The sequence below is a fragment of the Nerophis lumbriciformis genome, linkage group LG01, assembly GCF_033978685.3.
Source record: "Nerophis lumbriciformis linkage group LG01, RoL_Nlum_v2.1, whole genome shotgun sequence".
NCBI lineage: Eukaryota > Metazoa > Chordata > Actinopteri > Syngnathiformes > Syngnathidae > Nerophis > Nerophis lumbriciformis.
The window spans coordinates 25,617,570-25,634,919 of NC_084548.2; the positions used below are offsets into that span (position 1 = coordinate 25,617,570).

General features: G+C 40.9%; 1 protein-coding gene across 1 annotated transcript in view; it reads left to right on the plus strand.

Moving 5' to 3' along the window:
- The window catches only part of dmd (dystrophin), a 586,555-nt gene that overhangs the window by 107,017 nt on the left and 462,188 nt on the right, over positions 1-17,350 (plus strand). Inside the window, exon 2 of the mRNA XM_061978041.1 lies at positions 16,787-16,848. Coding sequence (XP_061834025.1) covers positions 16,787-16,848 — 62 coding nt within the window. The remainder of the gene's footprint in view (positions 1-16,786; positions 16,849-17,350) is intronic.

Here is a 17,350-nt window from a genome sequence, read left to right on the forward strand (position 1 = left end):
TCTTTCTGGGATTGAACAAAAAACTAGGGATGTCCGATAATGGCTTTTTGCCGATATCCGATATTCCGATATTGTCCAACTCTTTAATTACCGATACCGATATCAACCGATACCGATATATACAGTCGTGGAATTAACACATTATTATGCCTAATTTGGACAATCAGGTATGGTGAAGATAAGGTCATTTTTTTTAAAAATTATAAAATAAAATAAGATGAATAAATTAAAAACATTTTCTTGAATAAAAAAGAAAGTAAAACAATATAAAAACAGTTACATAGAAACTAGTAATTAATGAAAATGAGTAAAATTAACTGTTAAAGCTTAGTACTATTAGTGGACCAGCAGCACGCACAATCATGTGTGCTTACGGACTGTATCCCTTGCAGACTGTATTGATACATATTGATATATAATGTAGGAACCAGAATATTAATAACAGAAGGAAACAACCCTTTTGTGTGAATGAGTGTGAATGGGGGAGGGAGGTTTTTTGGGTTGGTGCACTAATTGTAAGTGTATCTTGTGTTTTTTACGTTGATTTAATAAAAAAAAAAAAAAAATTAATTAAAAAAAAAAAATGAAACTGATAATTTAAAAAACGATGCTGATAATTTCCGATATTACATTTTAAATCATTTAAAAAAACACAACACAACATCAAATATCTTCTTCGTCATGTCCACATATCAATCCAGTGCTAACTCAACAAACCTAAAGAAATGGAGGTAAAAACTATTCAAAAGGGTTAAGTTTTCTTGTTTTTGACAGAGACATAATGGGGGAGTAAGGGTGCCAAATAACGATGTGTTCGAAGCAAAAGACATAAAACGGCAGGTTTTAAGTTTCATTTGGGTCAAGGGAGAGGAGCCGCAGCCACGCATTACTTTGTACTTCTTGCTAGTCCTAACAGAATTGCTATTGTGACATCCAGTGGACACATTTAGAACAGCAGTTTTTTTCATAAAAAAAAAAAAAATGCAGCTCTTTTTAATACATGGCAAACTCATCACGCGGGCCGGATAAAATCTGTTCGTAGGTTTGACACCCCCGCTCTAATACACAGCGTAGGAGGATATGCTAACTAGGGCTGCAGCTAACGATTATTTTTCTATCGATTAATCTATAGATTATTTTTTCGATTAATCGGTTAATCTGTAGATTATTTTTTCGATTAATCTATAGATTATTTTTCCTTTTACCGATTATTTTTTTTATTTAAAATGAAGAGGAAAAAATAAATGTAGGCCAGTTTTTTCAAAAGGCATGGCTTTTATTTACAAAAAAAAAAGTATGGCCACTCAGTCAACATTGACAACAACATGACAAAATATTCTGTAACAATGTAAACATTTAAAACTTTTAACATTTAACAAAATTAAAAGTAGCTTATTTGCTTTTTAATGTGCAAATATAAAAGTAAACATCCAGTGCAAATCTTAATATTCTGGAATAGTATAAGCATTTAAAAAGTAAAAGTATTGCTTATTTTGCTTTAAAATGTGCAAAAATAAAGATAAACATCCAATACAAAAAAGTGCAAAACGGAAATATTCTGTAACAAGTGTAAACATTTCAACAAAAGTAAAAGTATTGCTTATTTGCTAAAGCTAAACATCCAATACAAAAAAGTGTACAGTGTAAACATTTCAACAAAAGTAAAAGTATTGCTTATTTTGCTTAATAACACAATGATAGTATGATTAAAGTGAAAGTTAATTGTTGGTTTGTACATAGTATATGTAACTGTTAATGTTGTAAAAGGTATTTGCACAACTAATTAACGTTAGCGTTTGTGACACGTCTTGTGCCGTGGGGTTCTTTCAGGACCGACAGACTGAACGCCAGACGGCTTTGCCAGGTTTACAATCTTTTAATTTTACACAAAGTCTTTTCTCTTCCAACTCTTTTCTCTTTCTTTCCTCGCTTTTCAGCTCCTCTTCCTCGCTCGCTCGTCGTCCCCTGTCTCTTGCGGTGTCGCTCCCGGTGCGCCCCGCCTCGCCGCTCGCTTGCCGCCGCCGCCTCTCCACAGCGTTAAAGAGGAGCGCGTCTTTGTAAACACTGAACAGGCACGCCAAACGCGCCTCTCAGAGCAAACGGTGCTTTAGTTTATGAATTTACAACGCAGATACAAATGACACATTCATGTTTTTGTGTAATAATGACAACGTATACGCACGCGGACGATTGACTTGTTGATGGTGATGGCAAGAACGCTGTCGGGGGTTTTCTTTTCAAATGTTCGTTCATAGCCGTTGTGCTGCTATGATAGGCCATTTCCGCTCGACACAGTGTTCATACAACAACATTATTAGGCCGTTTATTGAAATACTCCGACACTTTTGACGACTTTTGGCGTGCTTTTTTCCCCTCGTTCGCTCCTCTGCTTTGCGCTCTGCCATGACAGTAGTGTGACGTAAATATGCGACGCGCCGATGCACAAAAACGGCGTCAACGTATTTACGTAACCGATGACGTCGACTACGTCGACGCGTCGTTTCAGCCTTAATGCTAACCACAAACTAGAGCTCTTGAATGTACACAAAGGTGGGCGGATCGATATCAAATATCAACAGTAACAATACCAAGTATAAAATCCGTTTATGGTCGATTGATTAGATCGATATTTTTTATTGGCACAAAAACTTATGAAATAAGTCAATAATCAGAACCAATAATGGAAATTAACTTTGAATATTTAATTGATATTGTTACACTGCCATTCTGTGTTTTTGTCTGATTTTAATTGTGATAAAAAAATGTTGTCATTCAATAATCTTGATCAAGTATAAACATTGGTATGGTATAACCAATACTGCCCCTGTAACTACTTGGTATTGGATCGATGCCCACATTTGTATTATCACCCAAAACTAATGTGAAGTATCAAAACAACAGAAAATCAGTGATAATTACATTTCAACAGAAGTGTAGATAGAACCATGTTACAAGAAAAAGGAACCTACTATTAACAGTAGATTAACAAGTACATTAATACAATTGTTGATAAAACAATACAACGGTAAATGATGCAACGTATACATCAGCAGCCAAATTAGGGGCCTTTGTAATCCATCTTTAAATTGTTCTATTATCATTTACATACGAAAAATGATATCATGGTATATATTAGAGATGTCCGATAATGGCTTTTTTGCCGATATCCGATGTTCCGATATTGTCCAACTCTTAATTACCGATTCCGATATCAACCGATACCGATATATACAGTTGTGGAATTAACACATTATTAAGCTTAATTTTGATGTGATACCCCACTGGATGCATTAAACAATGTAACAAATTTTTCCAAAATAAATCAACTCAAGTTATAGAAAAAAATGCCAACATGGCACTACCATATTTATTATTGAAGTCACAAAGTGCATAATTTTTTTTAACATGCCTCAAAACAGCAGCTTAGAATTTGGGACATGAGGAGGTTGAGGTGGGCGGGGTTGTGGGGGTGCTAGGGGGTAGCGGGGGGTGTATATTGTAGCGTCCCGGAAGAGTTAGTGTTGCAAGGGGTTCTGGGTATTTGTTCTGTTGTGTTTATGTTGTGTTACGGTGCGGATGTTCTCCCGAAATGTGTTTGTCATTCTTGTTTGGGGTGGGTTCACAGTGTGGCGCATATTTGTAACAGTGTTAAAGTTGTTTATACGGCCACCCTCAGTGTGACCTGTATGGCTGTTGACCAAGTATGGTGGCATTCACTTGTGTGTGTGAAAAGCCGTAGATATTATGTGACTGGGCCGGCACGCAAAGGCAATGCCTTTAAGGTTTATTGGCGCTCTGTACTTCTCCCTACGTCCGTGTACACAGCGGCGTTTTAAAAAGTCATACATTTTACTTTTTAAAAACCGATACCGATAATTTACGATATTACATTTTAAAGCATTTATCGGCCGATAATATCGGACATCTCTAGTATATACTGTATATTGCAGGAGGTGGCAATAAACGATTTTAGGCCATATTGTCCATCCCTAATGTGCACAGTTGAAAAGCTCAGACCTCAATGCGTTTAGATTGGGGTATGGCGTTTGTAATGAGGAAATACGTGAACGTGTCTTGATGTCTGTACCAGCTAGCGCACTGATGTGGGAATCAATAACTGTTTAATTAAAGTTTGAAACGTTAATACTGACTGTTGGGAAGTTTACCCGGTTTATCATTAATACTTGTAATAATTAAATCCCTATTTTGGACATGCTACCATCAATTTTATTTTCAATACAAGGGACTCTTAATTGGTTGTTGCGGACCTGTTTTCAGGGGGTCGCTGGATTGATCTTTTTGGGAAATTGGAATTAAAATGTGTGCTTTCCATTTAGGTTGAGTAATCCCATGGTGCCTAGTCTTTCTAACACATCATGATTCCCTCCATCACTTTTACCCCGAGTACATTTTTCAGTAACAACCCATCTGATTGCATTTTGCTGTCATGATTTCATCCGTGGCGTACTTTCATGACCGTTGCCAGGCAACTAATGCCCAACTTGTGACAAACACCACAGTTGCTCTGATGCCGCGCGGATCAAAGAGGGTGATCCCTTGTTTGCCCTCATGGGACTTTTTTGCTTACACGTTGCAGAGCTCCGCTGGAATGGTGACCGGTGCTGGGAGACTTGACTGCATCTCAGTTCACACATGAAGTCGCTCTAATTGAAATGCATTCTGGAGCGATGCATCGGTATAATGTCGTATACGCCACATATAAACACCTCAATGATGGACGCTTTTGACCTCCCTCCCTCCTCAACGACACCTGGAGTCGAACTTTTGCTTGCATGCAGATCGGCCCCAGTCTATGAACATTACATCATCACACCCAAGACAATGGGCACACACCCCTTCACCACCGCTTGTTTCCCCTAGGGGTGATAGACGGCAGTGCTTCATAGCAGCAGTCGCCCTCCAGGGCCCCAACTCCCCGCCCCTCTGTTGCGAGTTGTCGTGATTAAATGTAACGTGTTTATGTGTGCATTGCATGGAGGTTTTTTCCCACTCCAGACTAGGCCCCCTTAGGAGCCCAGTCCAGATTGTATTTTGTTACTCATCTTCTTCCCCAGCGTTTTACCTTTTTCTTATCCTTTGGCGACCCATCAGCGTTCCTGTTCTGTAACCCTGTACACTGTTTGTTTGTCTAATCTTGAACGGGTTTGTGCTGAAAACATAGTTTTGTTGTACTTGTGCAATGACAATAAAGTCCTATCCTATCCTATCCTATATAACTGACATTTAACACCAGATGAAAGTATGTTATGATACATTTGCCCCTCGTTTATCGTGGCCAATTGGTTCCAAGCTTGACCATGGTAAACAAATGTCAGCGATTGATGATGAATCAAATATTTTTTCATAGTTAAAACATAAACATGTTACGGCCTACTAACACCCACATAGATACCGTATTTTCCGGACTATAAGGCGCACTTAAAATAGTTTTGTTCTCCTCAAAACTCGACAGTGCGCCTTATAACCCGGTGCGCCTATAGTACGGAATAATTCTGGTTTAGCTTACCGACCTCGAAGCTATTTTATTTGGTACATGGTGTAATGATAAGTGTGACCAGTAGATGTCAGTCAAACATAAGAGATAAGTGTAGGCTGCACTATGATGGCAATATGACTCAAGTAAACAACAACAACATTTTATATGTTCCATTGAAAATATAGAACATTACACACGGCGCTCACAAATCTTATTATGCAAAATAAAATGTTCTTACCTTCTGGTACCTGCTGATCTGTATTTGGGATCTGCATAAATCCTGAAAAATTGTGCGTGTCCGCCTTTGTAGTCCGTGCGGACCCTGTAGTCGATAAGCTTCTTCTTTTTCTCTATCTTCTCGTTATGGGACATTCGTCCTCCGCTGTTGCCATTTCTAATATAAAGTAGATAGGCTCCAGCACCCCCCGCGACCCCGAAAGGGACAAGCGGTAGAAAATGGATGGATGAATGGAAGTTCTTACTTATATCTGTCAGTAAAATCGCCATGAAAGCGCTAAAACATACCGGTGTTTTAGAGTTTACATTGTTCACCCAAGGAACTTTAGTTATTAGTTTTTTCACGGGACACATTTCTGGCCTTCTTGTTGTTTCCGTATGAGGAGATGCTGCTCCGTTATTTTTTTAAGTAAAGTCTGAATGTCATTAAAACAGTTAGCTCCATCTTTTGACACTTCTTCTACCCCCATCCTTGCACGCTACACCGCTACAACAAAGATGACGGAGAAAAGACACTGCCAAAATCCTGAAGCGACTGTCAAAAAGCGGCTTGAAGATGATCTGTAAAACATAATCTATGCAACATTTTGACCAAAGAACCAACATTACATGTTATGTAGACCAGTGTTTTTCAACCTTTTTTGAGCCAAGGCGCATTTTTTTATTTGAAAAAATCCGGAGGCACACCACCAGCAGAAATCATTAAAAAATGAAACACAGTAGACAATAAAAAGTCGTTGTCACAATTGTTGGATATGAATTCAAACCATAACCAAACATGCATCACTATAGCTCTTGTGTCAAATGAGGTGTACTAGCTGTCACCACCTGTCACATCACGCCCTACTTATTTTGAGTTGTTTGCTGTTTTCCCGTGCGTAGTGTTTTAGTTCTTGTCTTATGCTCCTATTTTGGTGGCTTTTCCTGGTTTGTTGGTATTTTCCTGTAGCAGTTTCACGTCTTCCTTTAAGCGCTGTTCCCCACACCTGCTTTGTTTTCGCAATCAAGACTATTTAAGTTGTGCGGACGCTATCCTTCTTTGTTGGGACATTGTTGATTGTCATGTCATGATCGGATGTACTTTGTGGACGCCGTCTGCTCCACACGCTGTAAGTCTTTGCTGTCGTCCAGCATTCAGTTTTTGTTTACTTTGCAGCCAGTTCAGTTTTAGTTTTGTTTTGCATAGCCATCCCTAAGCTTCAATGGCTTTTATAGCAGCATTTAGCGGCCCTCGCCTTTTGTTTATTTTTGGTTTAAGTGTTAAATACCTTTTTACTTACATGCTGCCTCCCACATATTGTGATCACGACAAATCACAACATCTACAAAGCAATTAGCTACCTGCTGCCACCTACTGATATGGAAGAGTATTACATGGTTACCTTGCCAAGCTCTAGACAGCACAGACACTCTACAACAGCACATATGCGGATTACAATTACTGGTTTGCAAAAAATATTTTATAACCCAATTAGGTGAAATTACATACCGTATTTTTCTGACTATAAGTTGCAGTTTTTTTCATAGTTTGGCCAGGCTCCAGTGCGACTTATGTAGGTTTTTTTCCTTTTTTATTATGCATTTTCGGCAGGTGCGACTTATACTCCGAAAAATGCGGTAATCTAAAACACTGATGTAGACCACAAGGAAGTGTTTTCAATAAAATAAAAATAATAATATGACTCGTTTAATGCGCCCTATAATGCGGTGCGCCTTATATATGAGAACGATCGAAAATAGACCATTCATCAGCAGTGCGCCTTATAATCCGGTGCGCCCTATGGTCCCGAAAATACGGTACCTTTACACACGTTTCACCCAATATAGTAGCCTTTAGTGTGTTCTGCTGTAGATTACAGTACTTATGGGTCGCCAAGAGCATCCTCCAAGCCACGCACGCCACGGCCCGGCCATTAAATTATGGCCACGACATGGACATACTTAGTCACAATCTGGGTAATTCCTCTGGTGCGTTCCATTTACCTCGGAAGTTGGAAGTCGAAGCTGGAAATGACATCACAGCCGAGTTGTGAGCGTTCCTGTTACGAGGTCGAAAATCAAGATGGCCACATCCACGAAAGCTATGTTTTTGTTTGTCTGAATATAAACAACTTTTAAAATATAGTCTCTTTCTGCAACCTTCAAACATGGCGGATGAAGAGGAAACACAGAAGCTATTGCTAGCAATGGAGAACGTAGCACATTAAATAAATGCAGTTGACACGACAGTAACGTTACCATATATAAACGTCCAACAATACATACTATATGGCTGATTTAGTGCAACAAAGACTAATCAGAAATGCCAGTAACAAATATTATAGAAGCTTATAGTATTGCATCTATCTTTGAAGCCAAATCTGGGGGTGGTAAGAGAGTGGCAAAGTTCACCCTTTTTAAATCGTTATCGATCACCACCACATACTAATCGAAAATAAGACAAACACTGCACTTTAATACATATAAGAATTTAGCAAGACTTAATTCAACAATTCAAAATTAAAAAAGTATGTCAAATAGGTTTAAAAAAAAAAAATCAGTGATGTAGTATAGCCGCGATATTTTTGAAGCACGATGTAGTGATGGGCGACTGTATTGCAGTTTTTGATCTTATAACTTCACACACAGCTTTATTTAAAATACGAAACATTATAAAATGAATAAATCATATCCTTAATTAATTCAAAGATTATAATCAATACAAATGGCCCATCGAATCCTAAATAACACTGCACCAGCGCCACTTAAGCACTTTGTCCAGTTTACATCTGCTGTGACAACGAGAAACACACGAGCCTCCACCAGGGGGAAGTGTAGGGTACCCAGATGTAAAACCTCTTTTGCACAATCAGCCTTTTCATATAAAGCGATAAAGAAATGGAACAACCTCACAACAAACTTCAAAAGTCTAACAGCTTACTCTTCATTCACAATTGAACTTAAAAACTTGAAAAACTTGAAAAAGTGGCTTCGGAGCAATCAAAGCTGCTCACACGGTCACCGAGGTGGGCACTATGTTTGACATGTCAACTTAATGTGTATTATATTTATGCATGAGAACATTTTGTCGTAAGCTGTGAGGTGTTCTCTGTTAAAATCATGGTTGTTTTTACAAATGATGAACGAAAGCATGTATTGTCTGTGTGATGATGTAAATGAGGTGTGGTTGTAATGTATAAGTATGTGTCAATGAGAGGACGTTTTATGACTTTTCTTAATTTGATTACATTTTATTGCATGTTTTTGTATACCTTTAATTTAGGTAACCAGGGACTTCAGATGGAAATTAGCTATTTAGCTATAATCTGGTGCAGAACATATCTGTCTTTGAGCTTAATGTCTCCGTGCATTGTCCCTTCAAATAAAGACTAAACTAAACTTAATCATTATACCATTAGTTATTTTTCAAAGGTAGAAATTAGATGTATTTTTCAGGCATGTGGAAATTCCGCAAAAACACGGAAATCTACATTTGTAAACACTTATTTGCGTCCAAATAATACTTTTCCGTTAAAAAAAAATATATATATCAATAAAAATGCGGTGTAAACAAAATTTGTTGAATGCTCGCCTCGGCTTCAGGTACTGACTGTTCCTCTTGCATAAACACCACACTGAGTTGCAGGACGGGTAGACCTTTAAAAGCACCAAAATAAGTTAGCTAACATTCTAGCTTGCTTACTTATCGTCACCTCTGTTTGCCCTCCGAGCCACAGGGTTGACGGCTTTGCTGCTACTCATATTTGGATGATTACAATCCAAATACTGTTAGTTCTTAACCAGGTGTAGTTCTAGAGCAGTGATTCTCAAACTGTGGTATGTGTACAACTAGTGGTACGAGGGCTCATCTAGTGGTATGCCAAATAATGACTTAGTTAAAGTACAGTGTTTTATTTACCTATGTTGAAACACAGTGTTACTGATCAAACTGTGTGTAATGTTGAAGTGGCCAAAAATATTAAATATACTGGTTAAATAAAACTTCTGCCTTGTTTTTTTATGACTACTTAGGCCTACTATGCTAACATATTTTATTGTTGGTACTTAGGGAGACACATTTTTTCTGAGGTGGTATTTGGTAAAAATAAAAGTTAGAGAACCACTTTTTAGAGTATTTATTAGTAGGTAGCGAGAAGGTATATTTTTGACGTGACGAATTGTAAACAGAGGTCACAACACCGGAAGTATACTACCCGAGGGGGCGTGGCTACAGGATAGAATTACCAAACGGGGAAACGTTTTCTGAGTTCTTTGCATACATGTTACAGAATTTTGCGTTACATTTTGAATGATAATAATGTTACTAAATTATCTACTAAAAAAACACAAAAATATGGGGTAAGTGTAAAAAAGATACAAATACATCCACAGGTAAAACAAAGTGTAGAAATGCACCCGATTGCGGGAAACGTAGTCTTGATTTTCAAAATTGTCTTTGGGGGTTTGTGTGGCAGCAGTTCATGCTGATAGAAATGTTTCTCTATTTGTTCTCAGTTTTCCTCTTAAACCACACATGTTAATTAAATCGTCGGAGGTAGTTTTTGATACCACTACGAAAAACACGTTTTTCCAATGCCCTCTATGGTGGACGTGATGACTTACTACAACTTCAATTGTTTTTCTCCTAAAATGGTGAAGATGATGGATGCAACAAATGCGTGTGTAACTAAGAAGCAAAACTGCCTCTTGCACTTTTGATTCAGAATAGGACTGAAAAAGTATGACCAAGAAAGTTCCATCCATCAATTTTCTACCGCTTGTCACTTTTTACAAAAGGCTAAAATCTGTTTGAGCGACAGTTTTATCTTTTTTCCTGCCCAATGTTAATAAAATTCCATCCTTCCATCCATTTTCTACCGCTTGTCCCGTTCGGGGTCGCGGGGGTTGCTGGAGCCTATCTCAGCTGCACATGGGCGGAAGGCGGGGTACACCCTGGACAAGTTGCCACCTCATCACAGTGTTAATAAAATTGTAGAACTTACAAACCCCATTTCCATATGAGTTGGGAAATTGTGTTAGATGTAAATATAAACGGAATACAATGATTTGCAAATCCTTTTCAACCCATATTCAATTGAATGCACTATAAAGACAAGATATTTGATGTTCAGACTCATAAACTTAATTTTTTTTTTGCAAATAATAATTAACTTAGAATTTCATGGCTGCAACACGTGCCAAAGTAGTTGGGAAAGGGCATGTTCACCACTGTGTTACATGGCCTTTCCTTTTAACAACACTCAGTAAACATTTGGGAACTGAGGAGACACATTTTTTAAGCTTCTCAGGTGGAATTCTTTCCCATTCTTGCTTGATGTACAGCTTAAGTTGTTCAACAGTCCGGGGGTCTCCGTTGTAGTATTTTAGGCTTCATAATGCGCCACATATTTTCAATGGGAGACAGGTCTGGACTACAGGCAGGCCAGTCTAGTACCCGCACTCTTTTACTATGAAGCCACGTTGATGTAACACGTGGCTTGGCATTGTCTTGCTGAAATAAGCAGGGGCGTCCATGGTAACGTTGCTTGGATGGCAACATATGTTGCTCCAAAACCTGTATGTACCTTTCAGCATTAATGGCGCCTTCACAGATGTGTAAGTTACCCATGTCTTGGGCACTAATACACCCCCATACCATCACAGATGCTGGCTTTTCAACTTTGCGCCTGTAACAATCCGGATGGTTCCTTTCCTCTTTGGTCCGGAGGACACGACGTCCACAGTTTCCAAAAACAATTTGAAATGTGGACTCGTCAGACCACAGAAAACTTTTCCACTTTGTATCAGTCCATCTTAGATGAACTCAGGCCCAGCGAAGCCGACGGCGTTTCTGGGTGTTGTTGATAAACTGTTTTCGCCTTGCATAGGAGAGTTTTAACTTGCACTTACAGATGTAGCGACCAACTGTAGTTACTGACAGTGGGTTTCTGAAGTGTTCATGAGCCCACGTGGTGATATCCTTTACAGACTGATGTCGCTTGTTGATGCAGTACAGCCTGAGAGATCGAAGGTCACGGGCTTAGCTGCTTACGTGCAGTGATTTCTCCAGATTCTCTGAACCCTTTGATGATTTTGCAGACCGTAGATGGTGAAACCCCTAAATTCCTTGCAATAGCTGGTTGAGAAAGGTTTTTCTTAAACTGTTCAACAATTTGCTCACGCATTTGTTGACAAAGTGGTGACCCTCGCCCCATCCTTGTTTGTGAATGACTGAGCATTTCATGGAATCTACTTTTATACCCAATCATGGCACCCACCTGTTCCCAATTTGCCTGTTCACCTGTGGGATGTTCCAAATAAGTGTTTGATGAGCATTCCTCAACTTTATTAGTATTTATTGTCACCTTTCCCAACTTCTTTGTCACGTGTTGCTGGCATCAAATTCTAAAGTTAATGATTATTTGCAAAAAAAAAAAAAATGTTTATCAGTTTGAAAATCAAATATGTTGTCTTTGTAGCATATTCAACTGAATATGGGTTGAAAATGATTTGCAAATCTTTGTATTCCGTTTATATTTACATCTAACACAATTTCCCAACTCATATGGAAACGGGGTTTGTAAATAAAATATGATAGAAATTATTTAGCTGCCATTAAATATTGTTGTCCATTGCAAGGGACACACCGTAACACATAAACTAAAATACAATTTAAAGTATTTAATGCAAATATTTGCAACTTGAATTAAAAAACAATGCTAAATGAATAAATAATAACATTTCCTTTTTGAAAATGGTTTCAATTAAATGTCAACGTTCTAATATATATAAAAACTATTGAAAAAAATATTGGTCGGGAATATTCTAGTTATCTACTACATGTCATAATATATTCCATAGACATAGCCCACAGTTAAACCTACTATTATCTCAAAATGTAATGCAGTAAAGTGTACTGTATGCATATTAGTAGGCTTGGTCACACTTGACACAGATTTGTGTGTTTGTACATGTTTGTGCAAGAGACCAACAATTGGATTCCGGTGCACTGTGTGAATGCCTATTTTTAATTAAAGAAGTTCAATTATGAGCATCATTACTCAATACCCACATGATATCAGCACTGCATGTTTTGACTTAATAAGCTTCCTGATTATGATTTATGATTATGATATTGTCAACTAGGCTGCTCCAGATGAGATGGCGGCGCGCACAGACGCAGCGGCTTACGGCTCTCCATTTCAGTGCTCTTTCTTCCTTCTTTTCTTCATGTTTTTTTTCCTTTTGTGCACCACCTGTACTGCAAACACCCGGTACACCCGCCAGTCACTCTTGGATATCGGTAACTCGCACCAGATATCTGTTTCGAGTGACTTTCACCACAAGCACAACATCCCAGATGACATAGCGAGAGCACAGGGCTCTCCGTGGTTTGTTGTCGGGTCTGGGAGACGGCGTAGACGGAGGAGGGAGAGGAAGCAGAAGCGTGGCCGCAGGTCCGGCGTTTTGCTCAGGCTTAGGAAACAACCCCACAAGCCACCTCTACCGAGCCTGTTCCTCTCTAATGCTAGATCCCTTGTACAGAAGATGGACGACCTGGAGTTACAACTTGCTGGAAACCGCTATGTTCGGGACTGTTGTGCTATGATTATCACCGAAACCTGGCTTCACCCGGAAATACCCGATGCTAGCATGCAGCTAGCCGGACGCACTCTGCTCCGCCGGGACAGAACTAAGGACTCCGGTAAGAGCAGAGGAGGGGGGCTCTGTATCTACGTGCATGAGAACTGGTGCAACAACGGGACAATCACTGAACAGCACTGTTGCCCGGACGTGGAGTACATGTCTGTTAGATGTCGGCCTTTTTTTCTCCCGAGAGAGCTGTCTGTTGTTCTCATCACGGCTGTGTATATTCCACCGGACGCCAAAGTAAACACAGCGCTCTCTCTTCTGCTGAACACCGTCAACGAACAGCAGCGGGCCCACCCCGACGGTGTTCATATCATAGCAGGGGATTTTAATAAGGCCAATCTGAAGACTGTACTCCCTAAGTTCTACCAGCACGTGAAGTGTTCTACAAGGGGCAAGAACACCCTGGACCACGTGTATACCAACATAAAGCACGCGTACAGAGCTACACCCCTCCCCCAGCTTGGACAGTCAGACCATCTTTCCCTCCTGCTCTCTCCTACCTACACCCCCATCAGACGCCAGGCCAGGCCTATCACAAAGACTGTTATGACCTGGCCTGACGATGCACTCCCCAAACTTCAGGACTGCTTCCAACACACAGACTGGGACCTCTTCCAACAACAGGAGCTGGAGACAGCCACAGGAACGGTGCTGGACTACATAAAGTTCTGCATCGGGAATGTGACTGTGGAAAAAACCATCCGGGTTTACCCCAACAAGAAACCCTGGATGACCAGCCAGGTCCGCACACTCCTCAGGGCCCGCGACGCAGCCTTCAGGTCAGGGGACAGGGCACTGTACAGTGTTGCTAGAGCCGACCTGAAGAGAGGGATTAAAAAAGCAAAGGCGGACCACAGGAGGTGCATAGAGTCCCATCTGTCCAGCAAAAACTCACGGGAGGTGTGGCGGGGCATTCATGACATCACGAACTCATCTGCTCCAGCCCTGCCCCCGCCCCCACCGGCCTCCGGCGCCACTCCACTCACTGTACAGGAGCACAGTGTCAGACGAGTGCTCCTGGCTGTGAACCCCAGGAAGGCTACCGGACCAGACGGAGTACCTGGAAAGGTGCTCAGGACGTGCGCCCACCAGCTCGCTCCCCCCCTCACCAGGATCTTCAACCTCTCCCTGGCTCAGGCAGTCATTCCATCCTGCCTGAAGTCATCTACAATAATCCCGGTGCCGAAGAAGTCTCCCATCACCAGCCTGAATGATTACCGACCAGTGGCCCTCACTCCGGTAATCATGAAGTGCTTCGAGCGACTTGTTCTCCAGCACATCAAGGACCATATCCCTCCAGACTTCGACCCCCACCAGTTCGCATACCGGGCGAACAGGTCCACAGAGGACGCCATCGCTGTTGCTCTCCACTCTGCTCTGAACCACCTGGAGCAGCAGCAGAGCTACGTCCGGATGCTCTCTGTGGACTATAGCTCTGACTTCAATACAATAATCCCGGACAGACTCTGCAATAAACTGGACACTCTTGGCCTCCCTCCTCTCACAAACGCCTGGATAAGGGACTTCCTAACGGACCGACCCCAGAATGTGAGACTTGGCACGCACCTCTCATCCTCCCGCACGCTGAGCATCGGCTCCCCACAGGGCTGTGTGCTGAGCCCCCTCCTGTACTGCCTTTACACCCATGACTGCAGTCCGGCCCACAGTGACAATCTTACCGTCAAGTTCGCCAACGATACCACAGTGGTCGGGCTCATCTCCAGGGGTGACGAGGCTGCCTACAGAGAGGAGGTCCTGAAGCTGACGGCCTGGTCTTCGGAGAACAACCTCGCTCTCAACACCAGCAAGACCAGAGAGATCATCGTCGACTTCAGGAGGAGCAGCACCGACCCTGCCCCCCTCTACATCAACGGCGAGCGTGTAGAGAGGGTCCACACCTTCAGGTACCTTGGAGTCCACATCTCTAATGACTTCTCCTGGACAGTCAACACCACATCAATCATCAAGAAGGCTCAGCAGCGGCTACACTTCCTTAGAGTCCTCGGGAAGTACAACCTGAAGCCTGACCTGCTGCTGACCTTCTACCGCTCGTTCATCGAGAGCCTGCTGACCTACTGTATTACAGTATGGTACGGCAGCTGCACTGCAGCAGACAGGAAGAGGCTGCAAAGAGTGGTCAAGACGGCTCAGAAGATCATCGGCCGCCCTCTCCCCTCTCTGACGGACATCTACACCTCCCGCTGCCTCAACAGAGCCAGTGCCATCATCAAGGACAGCACCCACCCTGGCTCTGACCTGTTCCACCTGCTGCCCTCTGGGAAGCGCTACAGGTGCATTAAAACCAAAACAAACAGGCTAAAGAACAGCTTCTTCCCCAGGGCCATAACCATCCTGAACGGACTGCCCCATTGTCCCTCAACTTCTCTTCGGTGCAATAACCCATTCCACCAACCACCCTGTTTTTGTTTTGTTTTTTCATGTATATATTCATTTCACACCATATTCATTGCACTTCTACATTTTTTATATTTCTATATATTTGCACATTGTTTTTCTAGCATGCACACATCGCACTGTATGGAATGGCCTCAATCTCGTTACCTTGCGTAATGACAATAAAGCTGATTCTGATTCTGATTCTGATATATTGTAACTCAATGGTCTTTGTCGGAATAAGAGCAGTGTTTTCTGCTTCACAATGTAATGTGACTCCACTTTCACTCCAATGAAACCGGTGGGGGAGAGGTGGGGTATTAAGTCAGATTGTTTTTAAATGTAGAGATATAGATTTTTGTCTTGTGGGTTGTTTCAGAAAGATGTGTTTTTTCCAAGTCTCTGTATGACTGCTATATAACTGGAGAGAATTATCAGTAAAGCTTTTTGAATCTGGAATCTAGATCAGGGTGGGCAAATGTTTTCTATGCTATTCTGCTCATTTGATTGGCGCAATACTTGGTGCACCAGGTTAGTGCATCAGCTTTGCGCATACCATCAAGTTTTCACATGTTTTTATACACGTATAAAAATATAGCTAGATTAGGCCCTAATACTCATGCATATACTTAAGAAGAAAACTGCTTAATAGATGTCCACTGTAGTGACCACTATGCATTAAATGATTACATTTTGGAGTCATACAACTAGAATAGAATAGAATAGAATCGAGTTGAAGAAAATATTCAAAAGAGCAGCGGGTTTTGCAGAATCCGGTGTTGATGACAGCGACAGTTGTGGCGATGTGATGATTGATGAGATGAAAATGCAATTAACAGATAGCAAGGCTGGAGAAGTGTCCTGTCATTTCGAGTATCACTGTGTGTGTGTGTGTGTGTGTGTGCGTGTGTGAATGTGTTTGCTTTGATATCTTTCAAAGTGTGCATGCATCTTGTTCATCTTTTGTAGCTGCCTTGTTACTATTGTTTTTCTCATTGCAAATATGTGCTCTTTTTCACCTCCCAGATGAAAGAGAAGATGTGCAAAAGAAGACTTTCACAAAATGGGTGAACTCTCAGTTGTCTAAGGTAAGGCACATTCAGTGCTTTTGTGATCATGCACTGTCAGTCTTCTAAAGCCTCTTTTTTGTACCAACCAGCATCAAATTAAAAAGCGAAAATGAATAAAACGCAATATTCGCCACATTTCTGGAATACCAGATTAAATTAGGATGCAATTTTAACATTTAGTTTTTGGATTGGATCCCGTATGCAGAGACAGAGGCAGTAACACGAACAAATACATTTGTAAATAAATATTCAATAAAGTTCGCATGAATATATAGTTATTAATAAGTTGTGATTCACATAATTTCCTGAATATGTTAAAGATGATGTCTCATTTATCAATAAGGTTTAAGATGCTTATCATAATTGTTCTTTCAAGTACTTTGTAAACACTTTGACTTTGAACAGTTTATTAAACTGAATGATATTAGTGTTGGCCCTGTGATGAGGTGGCGACTTGTGCAGGGTGTACCTCGCCTACCGCCCGAATGCAGCTGACGTAGGCTCCAGCACCCCCAGCAAA